At 65.8% G+C, this 22,194-nt stretch overlaps 1 protein-coding gene across 1 annotated transcript in view; it reads right to left on the reverse strand.

Annotated features, from left to right (window-relative positions):
* Positions 1-1,070: 1,070 nt before the first annotated feature.
* The window catches only part of JAG2 (jagged canonical Notch ligand 2), a 24,754-nt gene continuing 3,630 nt past the window's right edge, over positions 1,071-22,194 (reverse strand). The window contains exons 2-25 of the mRNA XM_046647186.1: positions 17,689-17,746; positions 15,731-15,982; positions 15,570-15,630; positions 12,082-12,212; positions 11,868-11,987; positions 11,573-11,686; positions 11,209-11,322; positions 10,962-11,075; positions 10,836-10,882; positions 10,561-10,731; positions 9,526-9,676; positions 8,999-9,151; positions 8,811-8,924; positions 8,483-8,596; positions 8,287-8,400; positions 7,997-8,113; positions 7,455-7,482; positions 7,286-7,371; positions 6,652-6,765; positions 6,427-6,542; positions 5,670-5,918; positions 4,893-5,024; positions 2,847-3,003; positions 1,071-2,581 (exon numbers count right to left, since the gene is read on the reverse strand). Of these exons, the coding sequence (XP_046503142.1) occupies positions 2,103-2,581; positions 2,847-3,003; positions 4,893-5,024; positions 5,670-5,918; positions 6,427-6,542; positions 6,652-6,765; positions 7,286-7,371; positions 7,455-7,482; positions 7,997-8,113; positions 8,287-8,400; positions 8,483-8,596; positions 8,811-8,924; positions 8,999-9,151; positions 9,526-9,676; positions 10,561-10,731; positions 10,836-10,882; positions 10,962-11,075; positions 11,209-11,322; positions 11,573-11,686; positions 11,868-11,987; positions 12,082-12,212; positions 15,570-15,630; positions 15,731-15,982; positions 17,689-17,746 (3,306 nt within the window). The 3' untranslated portion in view covers positions 1,071-2,102. The remainder of the gene's footprint in view (positions 2,582-2,846; positions 3,004-4,892; positions 5,025-5,669; positions 5,919-6,426; positions 6,543-6,651; positions 6,766-7,285; positions 7,372-7,454; positions 7,483-7,996; positions 8,114-8,286; positions 8,401-8,482; positions 8,597-8,810; positions 8,925-8,998; positions 9,152-9,525; positions 9,677-10,560; positions 10,732-10,835; positions 10,883-10,961; positions 11,076-11,208; positions 11,323-11,572; positions 11,687-11,867; positions 11,988-12,081; positions 12,213-15,569; positions 15,631-15,730; positions 15,983-17,688; positions 17,747-22,194) is intronic.

The raw sequence follows: 22,194 nt of genomic DNA on the forward strand, positions 1-22,194 counted from the left end.
CTTGGGTTCTCTGACCTTGAAAACTCACTCATGAGGCACCTGGAGGGCCTACGACAAAGGCCATTGGCATTTCTTTCTCCCAGGCCCGTAGGGGCCAGGTCACATAAACATGGTTTAAAAGGAAACTCAAAGTTCAGGATTTTTTTGGCCAACCGAGGTGGGAACGTGGGCTCCGTGTCCGCATGAGTCGGGTGTAAACACGACTTTTCAGGGGCAGACCTCCCCCCTGACCTGCCTGGACACCCCCTCGGGGACAAGGCAGGAGGAGGGTTTCCCTCTGCCCCCATCGCCTGGAGGGGACAGGTCCGTGGGATCCAAGTGATGCTGAGCAGGTTGTCCTGCAGACCGCGCCTCGCCACAGTGAAGGACACAGCGGGCCCTCAGGAGACCACTCCTTACGCGGGGCCCGCAGCTCGCTCGCACGGCACCTAAGGGATCCACAACAGAAGCGGCTCGAGGAGAGGCGTCCGGAGTCACCTCTGCGGCGACAGCAAATGTGCAAACCGGCTCACAACTCACTCCCAGGCTGTCGGCAGCGTTTTCTTCTCCTTCTTCTTATAGACTCGGTCCTGGGCTTTGCTCCTTGACTTAGCGACCACCAGCCCCCTCTCGGGACAGCAGACAACTTGGGCACAAACCGACAAGACGCGGGAGCAGGGCTTCGACCGCCAGGCAGGAGGCCACCGTGCTGAGCCGGTCTGCCTGGCCGGTCAGGTGCAAGAGCAGCCCACGGCCTCGAGGTCATTCTCCCAAGTTTTGACCCGGTAAGTCCTTAAAACCTTGAGAGCTCTTCATTGCTAAGTGACAAACTATTTCATAAAACATTTTTCAGCTGCTTTAAGTAGAGCAGGTGTCAAGCCCCTCCCTCCCCCATTCCCAGGAAAGCCTCCCGTGAGCCTCCATCCACCGCACAGGACACCAACGTCCCCGTGGCCCTGGCCGCCATGGGGGCCCTGGGCTCAGCAGGACCATGTCCCCACCACGGCTTCCACGGCCACCAGCCCGATCCACAGCCCATGCCCCAGCCTCCCCACCCCAAATAACAAAGGAACAGCACCCAAAGAGGGAGGCCAAAACGTTTAAGTTATTAAATCAAATATACAGAGTGATTCATTTAATATGTACATATTTACACAAATGCACTTTCACGAGGAGGGCTGGCGGGGGCTGGCAGGTGGGCAGCGGTCTGGCGCCCACGGCAAACGCTGACAGCTGCGAGGGGAGAGTCTGTGTGAAGGCACTTGTCACGAGCTTCAATACTGCCACCGTCCCGGGGGGAGAACAGAGCAGTCGGAAAGGGCACTTCTGAGAGCACAGTGCAGAGATCTCTACAGCGAGCGTGCCGGCAGGAGCGGCCGGGGACGGCAGACGGGAGGGGACTGACCGGGGAGCCAGCGAGGGGCCGCCCACGGGCCTCAGGCCACTCCGACCACCACAGGCCCCACCTCTGACCTCAAGCCCCAATGACAACCACAGGTGCCACCAACAGCCACGGGCCACACTGAACATCACAGTCCCAAGAACAGCCTCAGGCCACACTGTCAGCCATGGGTGGTCCCACGGGCAGCCATGGGACCCAAAGATAGCCTCAGGACACACCAAAAGCCATGGCCACACTGACAGCCACGGGTGGTCCCACCGACAGCCATGGGCCACACTGTCGGCCCTGCTGTCACCCATGGTGGTCCCACGGACAGCCATGGGTCCCACTGGCTCTTTGGCCTGGAGCCACTGAGAACCCCAAGTGAGGAATAAAAAGGAAGATTCTGTAAACAGTGCACCACCTCTGGGAACAAACGTTAAACGGTTTGGTGAGGACACAGCTGCCCTCTGCTCTCTCCCGCCACACAGCGAGTGTGACCCACGGAAACGTTACAAAAATAGCAACTATCCGGATACTCTGCTGTTCTCCGCCTGACAGTTATTGAATAATTTATACAAGATTAAAGAAACGTAGAAAATAAACATTTGTTTTTGGTTTTTGGTGTTTTTTTTACACAAAATAAAGAAACTATGCACACGGCCTCAGCCTCCTACGGTCTGGCGGGTGGCGTGGTGCCCAGCAAGGGTCCTGGGTCCCGGCCCAGCTGGCGGCCACTGTCCTACTCCTTGCCGGCACGGTGTCCATCGTGGACGCTCCTGACGGCGCGGTTGTCCACTTTGGGGCCCGAGGCCCAGCGGGCCGGCCTCCCGGGCGAGCAGCCGGGGTCTTTGGTGAATTTGTGCGAGAGGAACTTCTCGGCCTCCAGGGGGTCGGCCTCCCCGCGGCCCGGCTCCTCATCCTCATCCTCGTCCCCGCCGCCCGCTGGCCCCGGCAGTACTTCGCCTGCCCTGCGCGGCGGCGGCGTGAAGTTCTTGCACTGGTACAGCACATCCTTGGGGCCGCCCGCGCCACCGCCCGGCCGCTCAATGGGGTTGCGGATGGGGTTGAGGGGTGCCCACTGGTTGTTGGCGCTCTCCTCCCTTGGCAGCCGGCTCCTCTCCCGCTCTTTCCTGCGCTTGCGGGTCCACCACACGCAGATGACCACACACGCCAGACACAGCACGCTGAACACGCCACACAGCACAGGCACCAGCAGACCTGGGCAGGTGAGGCCGTGAGGGGACCGTCCTGGGAGACCCAGGCCCGCTGCCCGTGCTTGAGGGGAGGGTCCCAGGACAGCGGCTGGGATGGCAGGGCTGGGGGAAGGGAGCGTGGGGGTGCTGGGCACCTTCACTGGCAGGCATGGCAGGGTTTCAGTGTCCCACCTACTGAGCAGCCACAGGTAGGCCCCACCCCTCTGAGCCGCCTGTGCCTGAAATATTCCTACTGGCCTGGGGGTCCGACGAGCCCTTCCCCCGCTCACCTGTGGAGGAGACACCCATGACAACTGTTTCCACCTTGACCTCGGTGACAGCCAGCAGCAGTGAGCTGTTCCCCCGCTGGGTGATGGCGGCCACAATGGCGTGAGCCGCGCTCTGGATCAGGCTGCTGTCGGGCAGGTCCCGTGCTGGGCTGAAGGACTGCGGCAGAGGACAGCGCTGAGAGGCACCCCCCGTGTCCAGAGTCCCACACCCCACCCCAGCGGGAGCAGGACAGCATGCCTGGCCCTATGCACAGCCCCAGGGACTGTCGAGGCTCCCGGCCAGCTACAAAGAGGGATGCAGGGGGCTGTGGTCCTGTGAACAGGGCTGCACTGGGGAGGGACTAGGGTCCCTTGGGCTTCTTGGGAGGAGGTTAATTGGATGAGGGTCCTGCAGTGGGAACACCCCACCAGGCAGTTCACAGGGAGGCGGGTGTGGCCTGACCTGCCCTTTCCACTGAGCCCCTTGCACCTGGAGCAGGGATGGCTGTCCAGCCGGTGATGCCCATGGCCCCAAGGGCACCACGAACCCAGTACTGCCCCAGATGCTGAAGCTACCCTGGGCCCAGGCCTCCACCTGTGTGGCCCCTGCCAGCCCGCCACTGGTACCCCACCAGCACCCTGAGAAAGGGCTCTGCCTCTTTCCCTCCTCTCTCCCTGCATACCCCTAAGCCACAGCCCCACCTGACGTGGTTACCCGTTCACACCTGATACCCACCCAGGGCCCAGAGCAGCACTCTGAGGAGGCCGCCTTGGCCGAGGGCCTGGGCAGGTGCCCAGGCCTGGACCACACATCCCAGGGGCAGCCTAAGGCCACGGGCACCCCTCTCACCACAGACCTCGGGGGACACGGCCCAGACAGAACAGGGGACCAGGTGAGGAGGAGGCTACAAGAGAACGAGGCTTCAGCAACTACAATCCCACCCACCCTGTCTAGTGGAGCAGGCCCCTGGCCTCAGCAGTGGGCACCCCAGCCACAACCACCCCTCGCACTCAGCCCTGCAGCCCCCAGTTAGGGTCCCAGAGGAGAGCTCCCATCCCCAAAGGTCCCAACCCTCAGCCCATAGCCTCAGGGGCCTCATCTCCCCCTCCTTCCCCTGGAGGGACTCTCCAACCGTATCCCAATCTGTCCGCCCCAGGCCCCCACCGCTCTTTCCCTCTCTGGATGCTGCCTCTGCATCCCAACTCCTGCTGTCAGCTGGGGGCTCCCCCGGCTCCAGGCACTCCTGCCCAGAGCCCCAGCCTCCAAGGCTTCAGAGACCAAACCCGAGAAGGGGTGCAACCCAAGTCTGGGGTCCCAGCCACCACTTAGCACATGCTGCCTCTGAACCCCGCGCCCTGCCCCCACCAGCCCGTGGCACCTGCTGACCTGCCATTTCCATGGCCTGAGCCCGGCTCCCCGAGAACCTGCATCCACTGGCACAGACACCCACCTTCCATTCTGTGCCACATCGGGCACTGCCCCCCGCCTGCCCCTCTAACATGCTCTCGTGGGCCTCTGCCAGCCTGCTCTGGACCCTTCCTTCACTTCAGCAGACAGGACAAGTGACTCCACCCCACACCTTGCTCCACATCCCTCGAAAAGCTGATCCCGCTGGTTGCTGATTACCATCTCCCTCAGTCTCAAGCCGCTCCCAGCCCTTCCTGTCCACTCATGGATGTTCACGCACTTCCCGCCTGCCTCCTCTAACCTCCGCCTCACCCCAGTGACAAATGCAGCCTCCCAGCTCGGCCATACACACTGGCCCCACCGAGCCATCTCAGCATCCAGCCTGGCCTGGGCTCCCACTATTCCTCCTCTGGCCCCTGCTGGGCCAACGCTTTTCCCTCTGCAGGCCCTGGCTCCACCAGCCTCCCACAAGGGCATGGGGAGGTGCCACAGCCCCATCTCACACGACTGCACCAGGGGTAGACCCCAGAGCCCATGGGTCAGCCCATCTCCCCGAGGACCTGGGGACCAGTCTGGCCCGGACCGTCTCCCTCAGCACCTCGCAGGAGCACATACAGCGCCGGACCCCGGGGAGGGAAGGCTGAGCGCCCAGCACTCACCAGGGCCACCTCCACAGCACTGGTTCCTGAGGACGGCCGGTCACAGAGCACTATGAGCAGGCGATCCCGGGCCACCGCCCTCGTGGCTGGCAGGGCACGGATCCCGGAGCAGATGGCGCCCACGGTGGTGCCCTGAGCAGAGATGGGCAGCACGTGAGCAGGGCCTGGGGGCCAAAGACCCAAGGCCACTTGTCTCCCAGCTGGTATGGCAAGCAGGTGGCAGGACACTCCTTACAACCCGTCTGAGCACACAGAGAGGGAACACGGGGGGCCCAGTGGGAAGCTGGCTCCCCACACCAATCCAGCGCCCTCCACTGAGGACGAAGGCCACCATCACCAGCGTTGAGGCTGGGTGGGGCCTGGGGCAATACCCCCACCCACCCAGCCAAGCAGCTCCACCTTTAGGCCCGAGGGGGCAGGCCGGGGCCTCACCTAGTCCTGAGCCCTCCCTCCTGGGCTCAGAGCACTCAGGCCACAGAACTGCTGACAGAGCTGCACACTGGCCTGGGTCAGCCCTGGAAGGCCGAGGGGCCCCAATCAGGTGGCCCATGGCCACCACCTTCAGTCCAGGCCCCCTGGGACGACTGGAGAAACAGGCACCCAGGGCTGGGCCCACTGCTCCTGGCCTCCCCTGCAGCCCACACAGGGCACGCTGGGCCTAGCAGCCCCACTCATCTGACCCCACCAGGCAAGGCTCCCTGCGTGGCCGCTCTGAGGACAGACGGAGGGCGTTGGGCCCCACAGACGCCCGGGGCACCCGCCCACCAGCCGGCTCACCTGGGGCACTTGGTCATGCTTGAAGCGCAGCGTGAGGCGTGCACAGTTGTTGTCCAGGTGGCCAGAGCGCGGCAGGCAGCGGGTGCTGGGCAGCAGGGTCTCCTCGGTGCCACACTCCCCCCAGGCCGCACAGGGCGGCTGCAGGCACTGGCCTGGGGCCTTCTCCCGGCACCGCTGCCCTGGCGGGCACTGGGCACTCAGGGTGTCAGGCCGGCCGGCCAATAGGCAAGGCTTCTGCCCGCACCACACCTGGGCCGAGCATGCACACCGAGGAGCAGAAACAGGCACACACAGACATGCACGGGCACCACGTGGGAGAGACAGACACGGTCAGCGAGTCCTGGGCCGTGCCCACCCCGCCGCCAGGGCTCCCAGATTGAACCCAGTGCCAAAAAGGACCCCCCCACCCAGAGCAGGAGGCCCTGACGGACGGCTGGGCCAGGCGGAGCCAAAGCCTTGGGCTTCTGGAGCCTGAACAGGGTTGAGCCTCAGTTTCCCCAGCTGTACAAGGGGAGGGTCTTGGTTGTAGCCAAGGGCCTGCCTCCCTAAATGTCCAACAGAGGCAGAGGGCCACGGCCATGGCTCACCTTCACTCCCACCCCGTCGCTCACCCCCAGGACCAGCTCCCTGGTCCCCCAAGGTGAGTGCTAGGTTTACAGACCAAAGACAGGGACTCCCAGGACAGGGGCACTGGGACATCAGACCCCAGCAGGGCAAGGCTAGCTGGGCAGGCTCTCGGGCAGGGCCCCCAACGTACCTTGCTGCAGTCCCGGCGGCCGTCCAGGCAGCGGCAGCTATTACAGTCCTCCACCCAGGAGCTCCCGTGTGGGAAGGGCACGCCCTGCGACCAGCAGGACCTCCCGAACACAATCACTGTGAGCAGAGGAGGAGGGGTCAGCAGCGGGAGCCGGGCCCTGGAAGCCAGGTCTTGCCCACGCCCCCACGCAGTTCAGCTCCACCTGGCATGCTGCCCCCTACCTACCCTCCTGGCACCGTGGGCCGGCCCGGCCCGGCGGGCAACTGCAGCGATAGCCGTTGATCTCATCCACACACGTGGCGCCATAGGCGCAGGGTGAGGACTGACATTCATCCACGTCTACAGGGAAGGTGGCCAGGCTCAGCAGGGAACAGAAAGGCCAGTGCCCACACACAGGTCCCGGGGGTGGCAGGGCGTGGGGAAGGAAAGGGGGCCCAGCAAGTTGGAGGAGCAGCCCCTGGGCCAGCTGCAGCTGGGGCCTCGGTGTGCCCCGTTGGGTCTCTGGGCTGGGCCTAGCACTGTCAGTCACCAACCTGAGGTTTTAATAGGCACTTGCCCCCCATCCTCCTCCACCCGCCTCTGGAATGGGATTGGAAGGGGCCTCTGGGAAACAAACACCCCAGCCTAAACTATGGTCTATCCCCTTATGGCCTGGCCCCCAGCCCTGGAGTTGGGGCGAGTGGAGGGTTCTGCTGGCAGGGCACAGGCAAATGGGGAAACTGACATTTGGAGCAAAACAAAAAGTGGCTGTGGCTTCAGGGTGTGTGGACATCCCCGACTCCCGATGCTTGGGCTGGGCTGGGAGGAGCTCCCAGGGCTGGGATCCCGACCCCCCACCCCGCTGCCCCAGGCCCCTCACTGATGCGGCAGTCAGGACCCGCGAAGCCAGGCGCACACTCGCAGCGGAACCAGTTGACGCCATCAACGCAGACGCCGCCATTGTAGCTGCAGGGGAGAGGCAGATATCAGGGAGGCCCCACAGCAGGCCGAGCCCCCCGGGCCAGCCAGCCTCCAGAACCACCACTCACCAAGGCAGAGGATTACAGTCATTGGTGTCTGTGTTTGAGAAAAGAGAAAGAGAAGTAGGCATGGCATCTACCACCCTACGCCCCCGTGCCCAGCCTGGGGGACCCCAGACACGCAGGGTGGGGGACTCTGCACTGTCCACACCAGCCCTCCATGACAAGGCTGGGAGGCTGGGAGCACAGGAGCAGGGACAGCTTCGGGAGAGAGTGGCCCCAGGCAGAGTCACAGAGGGTCCTATCCTGGAGGATGCCCCTAGCTCGGGGGACACACAGGCAGGTGCCTGGGCTGCAAGGCGAGTGCTCAGCAGGAGGGGATGGAGGCCAGGACATGTCGGGGGGGGGGGGGGGGCGAGGCTACAAAGCTGGGGGGCAGTCGCAGTGGCACAGCAGGTCTTGGGGTACCATTGTGCTTTGGTAGACAGGTACAAGGAACAAGTCCGAGGGGTGGAGCCAGGAGAGAGCCCACAGGCCTCCCCTGCCCCACGGCCCCCCACCCTGTAGGCCCCTCTTCCCAGCCCACAGCCTCCTCCACCACGCAAGCTCACTGTGTGTGCAGGTGCGGCCCTCCCAGCCGTCCCGGCAGATGCAGGAGAAGGAGTCCCCGCTGCCCACGCAGGTGCCCCCATTCACACAGGGGTTGGGCAGGCAGCTGCTGTTCTCAGCTGCAGGGCGGAGGAGGAGGACGTGGCTGCTCAGCTGGCCCTGCAGACCAGGGTCTCGACGCCACACCCCCACCCCAACAAGGGCGGACAGAGCCAGAACCAGGGGGCGGCCCGGCTGCGTGTCAGAGAGAGCGGCGCCCACGCCTGCCCCCCGGCTCTCAGGGCCTCCTCACCGATGTGGCAGGTGCTGCCCCTCCAGCCCGGGGGGCAGGCGCAGCGGAAAGTGTCCCCACTGTCGTAGCACGTGCCGCCGTTGCTGCAGGTATAGGCGTCACACTGGAATTCGCCTGCGGGCACACAGGCCACTCAGCGGGCATGCCCCAGAGCCTCAGGCAGCCCCCCCGGGCAGCAGGGCCGGTGGGCACTCACGCGAGTGGCACGTCTTGCCCTTCCAGCCGTCGTCACAAGCGCAGTAGAAGTCGTTGACCAGGTCGTGGCAGCGGCCGCGGCTGTGGCAGGGATCGGGAAGGCAGTCGTTGGGATCTGGGGGTGAGGACGCCGGTCAGCGGGGGGTCACCGGCGCTCGGGAGGGCTTCCTGGGGGAGGGGGCACCCAGCCGGGCCAACGAGAGACAGAGAGGGCCTGGGAAGGAGAGCCAGGCAACAGGAGCAGGGACCAGGCCTGAGCATGGGTGGGAGCCCCCCAGCACAGACAGGCAGGCCAGGGAGCCAGGAGGGAGGGGCAGGTGCCCACTCACTGGTGTCGCAGAGCTCGCCCTCCCAGCCGCTGGGGCAGAAGCAGCGGAAGGCGTCCACCTCATCGATGCACGTGCCCCCATTGAGGCACGGCTGGCCCAGGCAGTCGTCGATGTCTGCGGGAGGCGGGGGATGAGCTGGCTACCCTGCCGCCCGGTGCCCACCCGCCCCACGGTCCCCAGCCACTCACTCTCGTGGCAGTAGGTGCCTGTGAAGCCACTGTCGCAAACGCAGGAGAAGTTGCCCCCAGGCTGGCTGACACAGTGTCCATGCGGGCCACACACGCTGGACAGCGCTGTACCAGGCACCCTGGGCCCTGCCTCGAACCCGCAGCCATCAATCACTGTGGCAGACCAGACAGGAAAGAATCAGCAGTCCCAATCTCTGCAGGCTCTGCGCTCCGCCCCCACCACCCCGTCTGCAGGCTCCGCCCCATCCCAACTCTGCAGGACCCACCCCATACTCTGAAGGCCCCGCCCCTGTCCCATCTGTTGGCTCCGTCGCATCCCCTCACCTCTGCAGGCTCCGCCTCCATCCTCCCAATTCTGCAGGCCCCACTCCACTCCCCCCACCGTCTACAGGCTCTCTCCCGCCTCTGCAGGCCCGTCCCTTGTCTGCCCCCCTGTGCAAGCCCCACCTCCATCTCTACAGGCACGCCCCTCCCCCACACCTGCAGGCCCCACCCCCACACCTGCAAGCCCCGCCCCCTCCTCCCACCTCTGCAGGCCCCTCCAGGGCAAGGCTCCCTGGGCACGGAGCAGTTTTTGCCGCCCACGTCGTCGGGGCATGCGCAGTAATAGTCGCCCTCCAGGTTGTAGCAGCGGGCGCCGTTCTGGCAGGGGTTCGGCTCGCAGAAGTCGATGTCCACCTGTGGGGTGGCGGGCAGCCGTGAGGGCCCAGCCCCCTGCCCGCGTTCCTGGTCGAGGAGCCAGGCCTCCCATCCATAGGAGGAATCCTCGAGGCCGGCCCCGCTTGGTGTCAGAGCCTGAGGGTCTGCCCGCCGCCGGCGACTGTCCGCGTCAGCTGGACGGAAACACCTGCGGCTGCACGCCCCTCCCGCCGCCGGCCCCCAGGGCAGCGCGCTTCCTCTGCCTCCCCAGGCGGCATCCGGCCTTCGCCCCTCCTGCTGGCAGGAAGGCCAGCTCCTGACCCCTCCCTGACCGCCACATGCCCTGAGCCCAGTCTGTAGGTCCTTCCAGAAGCAGCGCTACCAGGCTCCACGGCCCCAGACCCAACCTCTACCCTGGGCTCCAGGGAGCCTGCTGGTCCGGAGCCCTGCCCCTCCCACCCGTCACTCTGCCCTGCAAAGGCCAAGGCAGGACAGAGGGAGGCGGGGGCATGAGCCACTGGGGAGCATCACCTACGCCTTGCCAGGACCCACAGGGAACACGTGCAGCCCTCATGACCCCAAGCACCCCCACCCCACCCTAGGGCCCCTTTCAGGCTGCCCACACATTCCACGCCATCAAGTCCACTTGCTCTCCAGTCACAGACAAATGGAACACCTGGGCAGCCAGTGACCTGCCAGGCTCCTGGCCCAGCGCACAGGAGTGCTCGTCAGGACCAGCAGGGGCCTTGGCCCTCCCCCTGCCCCCCACATCCTGGCACTTGGGACCCTGTGGCCCTGGCCTCGGTCCAGGACTGAACCCCACATACTCTGTAGAGCCACCCCCCATGGGAGCCCCTCCCAGCCAACCCTGGCACCCGGGGCAGCACTGGAGCAGAGGGTAGGGCAGTGCCAGCGGGCCTCACCTCGCAGAGCGGCCCCGAGAAGCCCTTGGGGCAGTGGCAGCGGAAGCCGTCCACCAGGTCCTCGCAGAGGCCACCGCGGCAGGGGCTGCTGGCACACTCGTCCAGCTCTCGCTCACAGTGCCGGCCGCCGAAGCCCCGCGGGCACACGCACTGGTAGCCGTTCACCAGGTCCTGGCGAGGGGGCAAGGGGCAGGTGAGCATCCTGCAGCTCCCCGGTGCACAACTGCGGCCCCACGCCCCACCCACGGGTGTGCAGGGGGCCCATAGCACCTTACCTTGCAGGTGCCTCCGTGCTGACACTGCCCACGACAATCGTTGATGTCTGGAGGAGAGGGGCGGGATCATGGGCCGGTCCTTGAGCTTCCCCAGCCCCGCCCCCTGCCACCGCCCACCATACTGACTGATATGGCAGTTGACGCCCTTCCAGCCCGGGATGCAATCACAGTAATAGCCACCAATCAGGTTTTTGCAAGAAAAAGCATTAAGGCACGGCTTCCCTTCACACTCATTGGCGTCTGTGAACGAGACAAGGGGCAGCGATGGGGCCTGGGCCCCCCTGGCCCTGCGTCTGGCACCCGCAGCCCCAGCAACAGCAGCCGCATGCACAGTGCACAGACCATGCACACATGAGCCCTGTGGGGCCCTTACCCAGCTGGCAGGTGGCCCCCACCCACTGCTCGGGACAGATGCACTCGAAGCCATCCACCTGGTCCACGCAGGTGCCCCCTGCCGCGCACGGGTTGGAGGCACACTCGTCAATGTCTGCAGAGGGACAGAGGGAGAGGCTGAGGGTGTGGGGAGGCAGGGCCCAGGCCAAGAGGCAGGTCACACAGGGATGGGAGCCTGTGGGGAGGATGGCAGAGCACCAGCTCTTCCTGCCACTCCTTCCCCCACCATTTGGTCCACAGCCATGTGGATGGACTCAACCACTGTGCCCTCATCCACCCCCCACCCTCTAGAACCCCTCACATGCCAGGCTGGAGCCCCCACACATACTCAAATGGGCACTCACCAAGCGCACAGGTGGGTCCACTCCAGCCCGAAGGGCAGTGGCATTCGAAGCCAGAGGGCACCTCATGGCAAGAGCCCCCGTTGGCACATGGATTGGACGTGCAGGCGTGCTCGGCTGCGGTGGGAGCCAGAGGTGGGGGTCAGGTGGGGTGGCAGCCCAGGCCCCCTGTCCACCGGGGCTCCTCCCCAGCCCCCGAGGCCCCAAGGCGGGAATGAGGGGGTGTCTACCGCACAGAGACCCAGGAGATGGGCCCAGCTGGGCTCCCCGGACCAGCACATGCCGGATCCTGACGTACCGCGCTCGCAGTTCTTGCCCGAGTAGCCGTCGGGACAGGCACAGCGATACTGGTCGGGCTCAGCGTTGATGCACGTGCCCCCGTTGGTGCAGGGGTGGTGGCTGCCACAGTAGTTCAGGTCTGGGGGCAGGGAGTTGCTCAGGAGCCAGGTCGCGCCCGTCACTCCTACCTCCCCCGAGGTGACTGCACCCCGGCATCACTGGCCACCACCTACCTTTGTTGCAGAGCAGGCCACCCCAGTTGGTCTCGCAGTTGCACTGCCAGGGCTCCACGCAGCTGCCGTGCACGCAGCCGGGGTAGGGGACGCACTCGTCACAGAACCTCCCCTGCCAGCCATAGCTGCACCTGGGGAGGCGGGGGGTGAGGCCCAGTGGGGGAGGGTGGAGCTGTGGCCACGGCCAGGGTGGCTCTGGGAGGCAGGCGCAGGGTCCCATGGGTTACCCCCCGGGCGGGCGGCCTCGGCCTTTGAACTGGCGCAGGCCCCAGGCCAGGCAGGGGTTATGGCCCGCCGGCCAGCCTGCGCCGTGTCACGGGCACTTCCTGGCCACTGGCCTCGGCCGGTCGGCCGCAGCTGTCCAGTCACTCCTCTCTGAGCTATTTTGGGACTCACCCCTGAGCAGGGCCCCCGGAGCAGGCGCCGGGAAAGGAAGGCCCTGCCGGGACCCCAGGCACGAGAACGCCAGCTCAGCCATGCTGGGCTGCCAGGGCTGGGCTACACTGGGGCCGGCTGGACATCAGGAGACGGCTCCTGGCCTGGCCCGCTGTGTGACCTTGGGTACAGCATGTGACTTCACCTGTAACTCAAGGGCAGTGACTTCTCTCTCCCGACAAAGCCCCGTCAAAGGCCCAGCTCACAGTGGGGAATACTGAAGCCCAGACTGTGCTGGGCCAGTCCTGTGGGAGGCCAGACTCAAAGCAGTGCCTGATCCCGGGGGAGTCACCACACCCTGGCAAGTGGCCTTGAGAGGCCTGGCCCTGCCCCATGCTGTGAGCCAGCGTCCCCTCTGGGAGGTCCTTCAGGAGGAGGAGGGGCAGGAGCCCCGGACAGAAAAAGCAGGCAGGCCGTCAGTCCAGGCCCCACCCCAGGCCCACGCTGCTCCTGGGGACAGGGCTGGCCACCCCTCCAGAACAAGGGCTCTTCTGATTTGGGAGCAGTGCCGTCAGCGGGGACAGCCCAGCGGACTACCCTCCAGGCCCTGGACAGGACCCCCAGCGGCTCCGGCCTGGAACTCAAAAGTCCTGTGGGACGGGAGTGACGTCCAGGCCATGTAACTTCCACACCGGCACGCGCCACGTGAATTTATTTTTGTCAAAGGAAGGAGCCACGGCCCTTCCTGGGCCACTCCCGGGCCCCGCAGCCAGCCAGAGGGGACGCGGTGGCCCAGCGGGCGTGGGGACGGGCAGACGGAAGCTGGCGAGAAGGGCTCCGCCATGCAGCCCCCATGCACGGGGAGGTCCACGCCAGCAGCGGCCGCACATCCCCACCCAGAACCTTGCCTCCAGGTGACGTGGGGACACCCAGACTCGGGGCAGGCAGTGATGTGCCTTGGGTCACCCGTCAGGGAGCAGCAAGGCTGGCCTGAGCCCAGACCCGGAGGGTCCCAAGGGTGTGCTTGCAGCCCTGGGTGGGGCAGCCCTCAGCAGGCCCCCCTCCCAGGCTTCCCCAGCCTGCGGCTCCAGAAGCCCAGGGAGGAGGCGGCAGGAAGGCACGGCCATCTCCGTGACATCCGGTGGGGGGTGTGTCCTTGCGCTGCAACCTGAGCCCTGAGCCACCCGAAGCAGCTGGGCCTCACCCACAGGGCCAAGGAGAGGGGAGGGCGGGGGCCCACCGACGCGCCCCCTCCCCACCAGGCAGCCCCTGTCCAGGGAGTCCTGCCTCATGTCCCCGCACAGCCCATACCAGCAGTGGGGGGCGAGAAAAAGCGACGCCTCTCCCACCTTCGTCCCACCCCGGCCGCTCAGTTACTGGCCGCCCAGGGCCACTGGCACAGCATCAAGGTTGTGCACTGCAGCGGGTGCCAGGCCAGGGCGTGCAGGCTGAGCACCAGCCCGCTCTGCTCACTACCCGCAGCCCGTCTGCCCGGAGTTCCCAGGCATGCACCCATCACACAGGTCAGAGGGCAGAGAGCCAGCCCGGCACCCGCCTCTCCCACTCAGAACAGGGGTCTAGGGGTGCATACCCCCTGAGACACAGACCCACCCCCTGCCAGGTGCCCTCTCACCCTGCAGTGCTCCCCATAGCGCCTTGAGGCTGCTCAACTTGTCTGAGACTGTGCAGTGCAAGGGACCGGGTGGGTGAACCCTTAGCCCCCACACCTTCCCTGGGCAGCCTACCCTCCTCCCCCCCCGGACTAGCCAGGACTGCTTCTCACACCACCTCCCAGGTCACAGACACCCCCGGACAAGCAGAGGGATCACTACTCCTTCCTGGCACGCAAGTCAGCCAGTTCCCAAAGTTTGCTCTCCTGTCCAAACTCAATGCTGTGTGACCCTGTGGAAGTTACTTAACTGCACTGTGCTCAGTGTTCTTGTCTGAAAAATGCATATGGAAGCAAACCCACGCCCCTGGGATCAGTGAGACCCAAGACGGGAGCAGAGGGCTTAACTCACCCCCAGCTGCTTGTCTTTCTGCCAACTTGCAGCCCCTCCTAAGGGCTGAGAGCATCCACCCGGTCCCCCAGCCCCGTCTCCCAGCCTATCCTCATGCAGCCCCCAGCACCCACCCCTGCCTGCACCCTGGAAGAGTGCACCCCTCTGCGCCGCCACAGGCCGAGCGGCTCACCCACTGCTCCTCCCCACTCACCGCCACCCGACCTCGCCCATCTGGGGTCTCTCCCCCCACCATGGCCTCCGCTGTCCACATGGGGCTGCTGCCATCCCTCACTCTCCTGTTCCCTCTGACCCCAGCCCATCCTGTGTCGCCTCCTGTCCCCTCTGCTGGCTCTGACCACTGGACCCCTCATCCCTCCGTCTGCCCCAGCCCAGGCCTCTCCCCACAAACCCCTCAGGGAAGCGCAGGGAAGACCTCACCCCAGAATGGCACCTGCCCGTGCCCCTCCTGCCAGCCTCAGTCACGGCGGCTCTGTGGTTTAGAGGCACAAGCCAGAAGGCTTGGGGTCTTCCTCGACTCCCCGCTCTACCTCTCAGCCCTACATCAAATCCACTCCAGGATGTCCGCAGGACCACCCACCTCTCCACCTCCCACCCCTGCAGCAGCCTCCCGGCCTGGCCCTTCCCCACACTGCAGCTGCCCTGGCCCTTCCATCCGCCCCTGCCCACTCTAAACCCTCGGCAGCCCCCTCTTCTCTCCCAGGTCCCGCCTCCACGCTCGCAGGCGCTCCCTGTCCCTCTGTGGCTTCTGTGCCTGCTCTTCCTGTGCTGCGGACGCCCGTCCTCAGTGGCTCTCGGCCTCCAGGCCTCCTCCTGCCGGGCATCAGTGTCCAGGCCACGTCATGTGAAAGGGCCCTGGCCACCCTCCCTGGTCCCCTGCCACACTGTTCCTGTGGGGCTGTCGCCATGGGGCACAGGCCAGGCTCTGAGGACATGCATCTCCCCTGCGCTGATTCTAAGCTGCACGGAAGCAGGGCCAGCGTCCCCCACTCGGTGCTCGTCCCCGATGTCCAGCAGTCGGCCAGCGGCTGTGAGGAGAGCAGGCGCGCGTGTGGGGAGTAGGGGGCGGAGGGGCCAGCACCCAGCACTCACCTGCACTCCCCGGGCACGGCACATCCCCCGTGGAGCAGGTTACACCCTTGTTTACACACGGCTGCGAACAGAGCAGACAGAGAGAGGCACGGCTGCGGCCAGCCTGGCACCCGCGGCCCCGCGGGAGGCGCCGGGCAGCAGCCCTCGGCGTGGCAGCTCACCTTCCTTGCACTCCTTGCCCATCCAGCCGTCCATGCAGGCCTTGTTGCCGTACTGGTCGCAGGTGTAGTGGCCAAAGAAGTCGTTGCGGGGCCGGCAGAACTTGTTGCAGGTGGCGCTGTAGTAGTTCTCGTCGCAGCGCACGCGGATCTGCAGCTCCAGGTGCGCCACGTGGCCGCTGAAGTGCAGGCTCTTCCAGCGGTCCTCAGGGTTGATCATGCCCGCGTGCGACACCCGCTCGATCAGCAGCTCCTCTTGAGGAGGCGTCAGAGTCAGCCCGGCTCCCCGGGGAAGCGTCCCGACCCCGAAACCAACCCCGCCCGCAGCCTCAGGACAGCGGGCACGGCCGGGGGGAGGAGGGCTGCGGGGGCCGGGGAGGGCGGCCACGTCCCAGGACAGCAGGACGCGCAGGGCCTAGAGAGGACTTCTGCCCGCACCCTAGAGGCACTCGGGGCCGGGCCAGGGCGGGCGGGAGGCCCTGGGAGGGGCTGCAGAGACCACGGCTCCTCAGGGGCGGCACGAGCTGCTGCGAGGCCGTGAGCTGCGAATCCCCGCCTGTGCCCCCGCTCGGGCACCGTGTCCACCTCTCCCCGCGTGGGATGTTGCTGGGCTGCTCCCTCTCTCTGACTCTCTACGTGATGGTTCCCAGCAGCAAGCACATCACTACTGCCCCACCTTAAAACAAGCCCACGGCTGGGCCTCCCTTCAAATGGAGCCACCGCGTCGGCGGGCGGCTGAGGGCAGGACCGTGAGACCCTCCCCTCGGCCCCTGCACCAGTTTGGGATTCTCCACAGTAAAAGGCTAAGGAACCCGGGTCCCCTGCCCTCCGTCCCACCGCGCTAAGGCCTGGGGGACCCACAGCCAAGTAGGGCCTGGTGCCCTGCGCCCCACCCAGCCCGGCCGTCAAGGGACCCGCTGACGCATCCCCGTGCCGCCCTCCACCCGGGAACACTCCTGCCCTGAGCCACCTGTCCCCATGCCCGCCTGGGGCCCCCAACTGCACTCCCCGCCCACCCCTCTGTGTCCCCTGAGCGTTGTCACCAGTGGGACCCAGGGCTCTGCCTGACTCCGCACCCAAGCGCCCATGTAACATCACCCCCATGCAGCACGCCCAAACCGCGTCCTGGCCCAGGCCACAACGGCCTCTCCATCCGCCGGCTCCTCGGCCACCCCAACCGCACTTTCTCACCACCGTCAACCCATCAGCAAGCCCTGCCTCTACCTTCAGAGGGGCCAGGGCCCTCCTCACCCCGCAGGCTGCCCTGGGGCCAGGTGTCCCCACCCTCGCCACCTCGATTCACATGGCAGCCTCCTCAGCGGCCCGTGACCTGACCCCAGCCTTGCTGCCTTCATCATTCCCTCCCAGCCATGTGGGTCCTGTGCTGTTCCTTAAACACATCAGGCTCGCTCCTGCCATAGGACCTTTGCATATGCTGTCCCCGCCGCCTGTGGGGCTCCTCCCTGTCTGTCCATGGGAGACGTCTCTGCCCTCACCACAGGGCTCCACAGGCCTCTGTGCACAGGCCGGCCGCCCGCTCAAGGGCAGGGTCACCAAACCCCATATTCCAGGACAGACAGGCAGAGAGGGGGCCACAAAGCCAGAGAGCCTCTTGGGGGTGCCCCACTCCACCATGCCACTGACATGGCCCCAAAAGGACATGCCCATTAGGAGAACACAGATGAAGCCGAGATTGGGGAGGAAGATAGCACATGTATAGCTCTGCAAATCACAAACATGGCAGAGCTTCCTGGCAGCCAAAGCAAAGAGGGAAACAGTGCACAAGATCCTCAGGACAGAGGCAGCTTTGCTGGCATGTGGGCTTTTGTCCCCAGCAGACAGAGGACCAGGAGCCTGGCTACATGCATCTCTGTGGCTGAGAGGGGTCAGCCTCCCGGTGCCCTGAGGGGGGCCCTGCAGACAGCAACCCACCAAGGCCACCCAGCCCAGGGCTAACTCACCATCCGGGGTGGTGTCGTTGTCCCAGTCCCAGGCCTCGACGATCAGGGTGAAGGAGCGCTGCCAACAGGGAGGGGGCCATTCAGGTACGCAGGGCCCCCACCTGCCTGCTGCTGTACAGATGGGGCGCCGCCCTGCCATGCCCCAGCCCCCTCCAGTGCCCCCGACTCTGACCCCTGGGCCTGTCAGGGCTCTCCCTCCCCAGCAAGGACCCCCCTCCAGCATCCTCGCTGCACCCCCCTCCCATCTCATTCCCCCCCACGCACCCCCCCCACCCCCGGCTCTGAGGAACATCTCAGACCCCTTGACAACCCACTCAAGGGAGGGAGAGAGGCTGCCCCTCCAGGTCACAAAGGCTCAGAGAGCTGGGCTCTGGCCTCTGCGGCACCAGTGGCCCACACATGGCTTAAGTCAGCATGGAAAAAAGAGAGTGACCCAGGTGGAGCAGCGGGCAGAAGGCACAGCGGAAATGGCCACAGCCAGGTCCCCCGGGGCCTGGGAGCAGAGGATATGGAGTGGGAGCACCCCTCAGCACCCCACTGGGGCCTGACCACAGTTGGGAACACAAGGTCCTGCTGCAGGCCCCCCAGAGGGGAATGATGGCTGTCACCACCCCAGGTGGCCCTCCACCACGCCCATGGGGCCACAGGGCAGAGAGTGTGCCCACTGGCTGTCCCCCTCCGAGAACAGGAAAAGGAGCAAGAACAGACAGGGAAACTGAGGCCTAGGGACTGCCTGGCGCAGCCTCAGCCTATGGTCGCTGCTGCCCCGTCCCCTCCTCCCAGGACCATCTGGCCCCCGTGCCCCAGGTAGTGTGATGGGGCACTCCAGGATCCACTCCCTCCACGAGGATGACCAGAGCCATCACGCAGCCATGCGTTTGTCAGTCATAGGCACATGCCAGGCAGGAGGGACAAGCCTGGCCCCTCACTGCCAGCTCTTCCCTGCCCAGGACGCTCCTGGTCAGTCCAAGGGCTCGGCTGCACCTTCAGACCAGCCTCGAACATGCTGACCGCCCCTCCACCAGCCCTGGCTCGGGGCCCACAGCACAGGGCCACCTCTGGGCCACACCAGGCCAGCTTCCCACCCCAGGGGGCACTGCACTGGGGAGCCTAGACTTCTCTCATGCTCAGCATCCCCACCCGCCAGCCCCTGCAGCCTGGCTGTGCCCGGGAAACCCAGAGCCCCTGCCCCATGCCTCCATCTGCTCGTCCCGTTCTTGCACCTCCAACAAGACAGCCTCAGGGACCCGGGCACTGACCCACCCTGGATCCCACTCGGCCCCACCCACACTGCGCCCCTGCCCTGAGCCCAGCCCCCACCAGCGCCTCACCCCAGACACCCAGGAAGACCCACAGGACCCCACACCCCCCCAGGAGCACAGGTTGTAATGAGGAAGACACGCTCCAGCCTTCTAGAACTTTCCCTGCCCCAGTGGGACTGCCACCTTTCAATCCGTTCTCTCAAGCCTGCCACCGCCCTCCGCCAAGCCGGCAGGTCCATGTCCAGGCTGCCCGTCTCCTCCAAGGGCTCCCTGCAGCTACTGGGGCCTCCACGCCCCCGTCCACAGGAGCCCCGAGGGACCCAGGGCTCTCTCTGACTCTCCTCATGGCTGAGAGCCCTCCTGGGGCTCCCAGGACTCCGGCCCTCTTGGCAGCCACCCCAGCACGTGCACTCTGCCCCCGGGCCCTTGCACATGCAGCTCCTTCACTCTGCCTAAAATGTCACCCTCAGGCTGACCTTCCCCTGGCCATTCCCACTCCTGGTGACAGCCAGAGCACTCAGCTCCTTCCTAGGTTCTAATCATTTCACTCATTCATTCATTCATTCATCAAGTGTGCACCAGACACTGCTCCGCCACTGGGGACCACCACCTCTGCCTTAACGGGCAGAAGAGTGAGCGGGGCTCCAGGGGCGGGGTGCTGTTGTAGACGGGGCACAGGACAGGCCTCGGAGCGGGTGACATCGGGATCAAGGCTGCCAAGAGAGAAAGGAAGCGTCCCACGAGGGAGGAACCACCACAGGGCCGAGAGGCTGGAAGAGCAGGGACTCGAGGACAGAGGGTCAGGGTCAGATGGTGCAGCGCTGCGGGCCCCCATGCCAACAGTGGCGCCAATGCTGAGCAAAATAAGTGGCTGCGGGGCAGTATGAGTGAGGCCTCAGCAGTCACTCTGGCCGCCGGGGGGATGGGCTGGACGGGCAGGCACAGGCGAGGGCAGGGAGCCGGCGACGGGCTGAGCGCCAGACGATGGGGGCCAGGGGGCCTGCGACCACCACCGCAGGCCAAGCTGCCAGCAGGGTAGGCAGAAGAAAGCCCCAGGCCCGGGCCACGCGTCCCACGGGGCCTCCCGTCCCACAGGGTGGCCCCAGCCCATCTCCCTGCACCTGGGCTTCGGGCAAGCAGAGAGCTCGTGGCTCCCAGGAAACCCCACGCCAGCGGCTCAGGTAGGATTACCACCACCTTCGCCCGAGCCAGGGCTCCAGTTACCTGTTCCCGCAGGGACGTGCACCCGCCCGCTGCCCCGTGAGGGCCCCACCGCCCACCAGCTGGGCTCCCTACACCTGGACGGCAGGAAGTCATCCAGGGAGAACTTGAGCCCTCGGCGGGTGGCCCCCGTGCCTCCCCCAGCCTCTGACCCTCCCCCAGGCTGTCCTCCAGGACTCAGTTTCCCCTCTGCAGATGCCAACCTCTTGTCCCTGTGCTTTCTGCCTTCTGGGCCGCGGGCCAGGACGAGGTTCTGTCAACCCTAAACCCCTACAGAACAGGAGGCTGGGGCCTCAGAGGGTGTCCCGGCGTTCTAGGGATGGGGCTGGGGTCGTGCAATGAGGTCAAGAGCGGGGTGGTGGGAGCAGGTTCCCAAGCAACAGGCAGAGAAACTCCAGGCCCTCCTCCCCAGCCAGCCTCAGCTGGGCTGCCCGCCTGCTGGCCCAAAGGCCCAGCCAGCCAGCCGGCCGGAGTCCCCGAGGGCCCAGCCACACCTCCGCCCATGAGCCTGCCCTGACCCACCCGCACCGCACAGGCAGACTCCCAGCCTGACCACCGAGCCGCCTCCCTGGCCTGGACTCCCAAGACTGAGTCCAAGCCCTTTGCTGAACCCCCCGACGGGGGTGACAGAGCCAATGGGGCAGCAACCCAAAAACATGGAAATGACCCCATGCAGATGTGAGACCAGATGTACCATATCCTCTAATCCAGGCCACCCCACAGCCTGGGACACCCCATGGCCCAGAACACCCCATGGTCCAGGACATCCCTCAACCTGGGACACCCCATGGCCCGGGACATCCCATGGTGCAGGACATCCCACAGCCTGGGACACCCCATGGTCCAGGACATCCCACAGCCTGGGACACCCCATGACCCAGGACACCCCATGGTCCAGGACATCCAACAGCCTGGGACACCCCATGGCCCAGGATACCCCATGGTCCAGGACATCCCACAGCCTGGGACACCCCATGGCCCGGGACACCCCATGGTCCAGGACATCCCATGATCCAGAACGCCCCAGGGCCCAGAGCACCCCAGGCGAGGAAGGCCCAGCACAGCCCCCAGGCCCACTGCCCAGGTCCACGGTTCCTCTCCCGCAGCAACCCGCCCCCCTACAGAGCCGAGCTTGGTGCTGGCGCCAGGAGCTCTAAGCACAGATACATTTCCTGAAACCCGAGCTTTGAAGAAGCGGAGGCCTCTCCGCCATTGTCACCCGAGGGAGAGGGGGAGGGGCAGCCTCCGCCCCACAAGCTGGGCCCCAGGGCCATGGCAGGAGGAGTGGACTGCAGGCCCACCGCACACAGGAACCCAGACACCCACACTCCACCCAGAGATCAGCCAGGGCCTTGCCTGGGGCCCCACCCACCGCCCCTCAGGTCCCTCGCTGCAAAGAGGGCCAGCAGCCCAGGGCCTCCAAGCACCTCATCACAGGGGCCTTGTGGGATCGCTGCAGTAAAGCCACAACCAGGCTGATCCCGTCACACTCCACTCAGCTGCTGTGTGGGGAGCCCAGCTCACCTGCAGTCTCAGGGACAGGGATCCTGGCTCACCTGGGGTCTGAAGGATGGGGACCTTGGCTCACCTGGGGGATGGGAACTTTGGCTCACCTGGCATCCAGGGCACGGGGACCTTGCTTCACCTGAGGGATGGGGACCTTGGCTCAACTCAGGCTGGGAGATGGGAACTTTGGCTCACCTGGTATCCAGGGCATGGGGACCTTGGTTCACCTGGGGGATGGGGACCTTGGCTCAACTCAGGCTGGGGGATGGGAACTTTGGCTCACCTGGGGTCCAGGGGATGGGGACCTTGGTTCACCTGGGGGATGGGGACCTTGGCTCAACTCAGGCTGGGGGATGGGAACTTTGGCTCACCTGGGGTCCAGGGGATGGGGACCTTGGTTCACCTGGGGGATGGACACCTTGGCTCACCTGGGGTCTGGGGGATGGGAACTTTGGCTCACCTGGGGTCGGGGGATGGACACCTTGGCTCACCTGGGGTCGGGGGATGGACACCTTGG

Source organism: Equus quagga, chromosome 20 (assembly GCF_021613505.1).
Source record: "Equus quagga isolate Etosha38 chromosome 20, UCLA_HA_Equagga_1.0, whole genome shotgun sequence".
NCBI classification, from domain to species: Eukaryota; Metazoa; Chordata; class Mammalia; order Perissodactyla; family Equidae; genus Equus; species Equus quagga.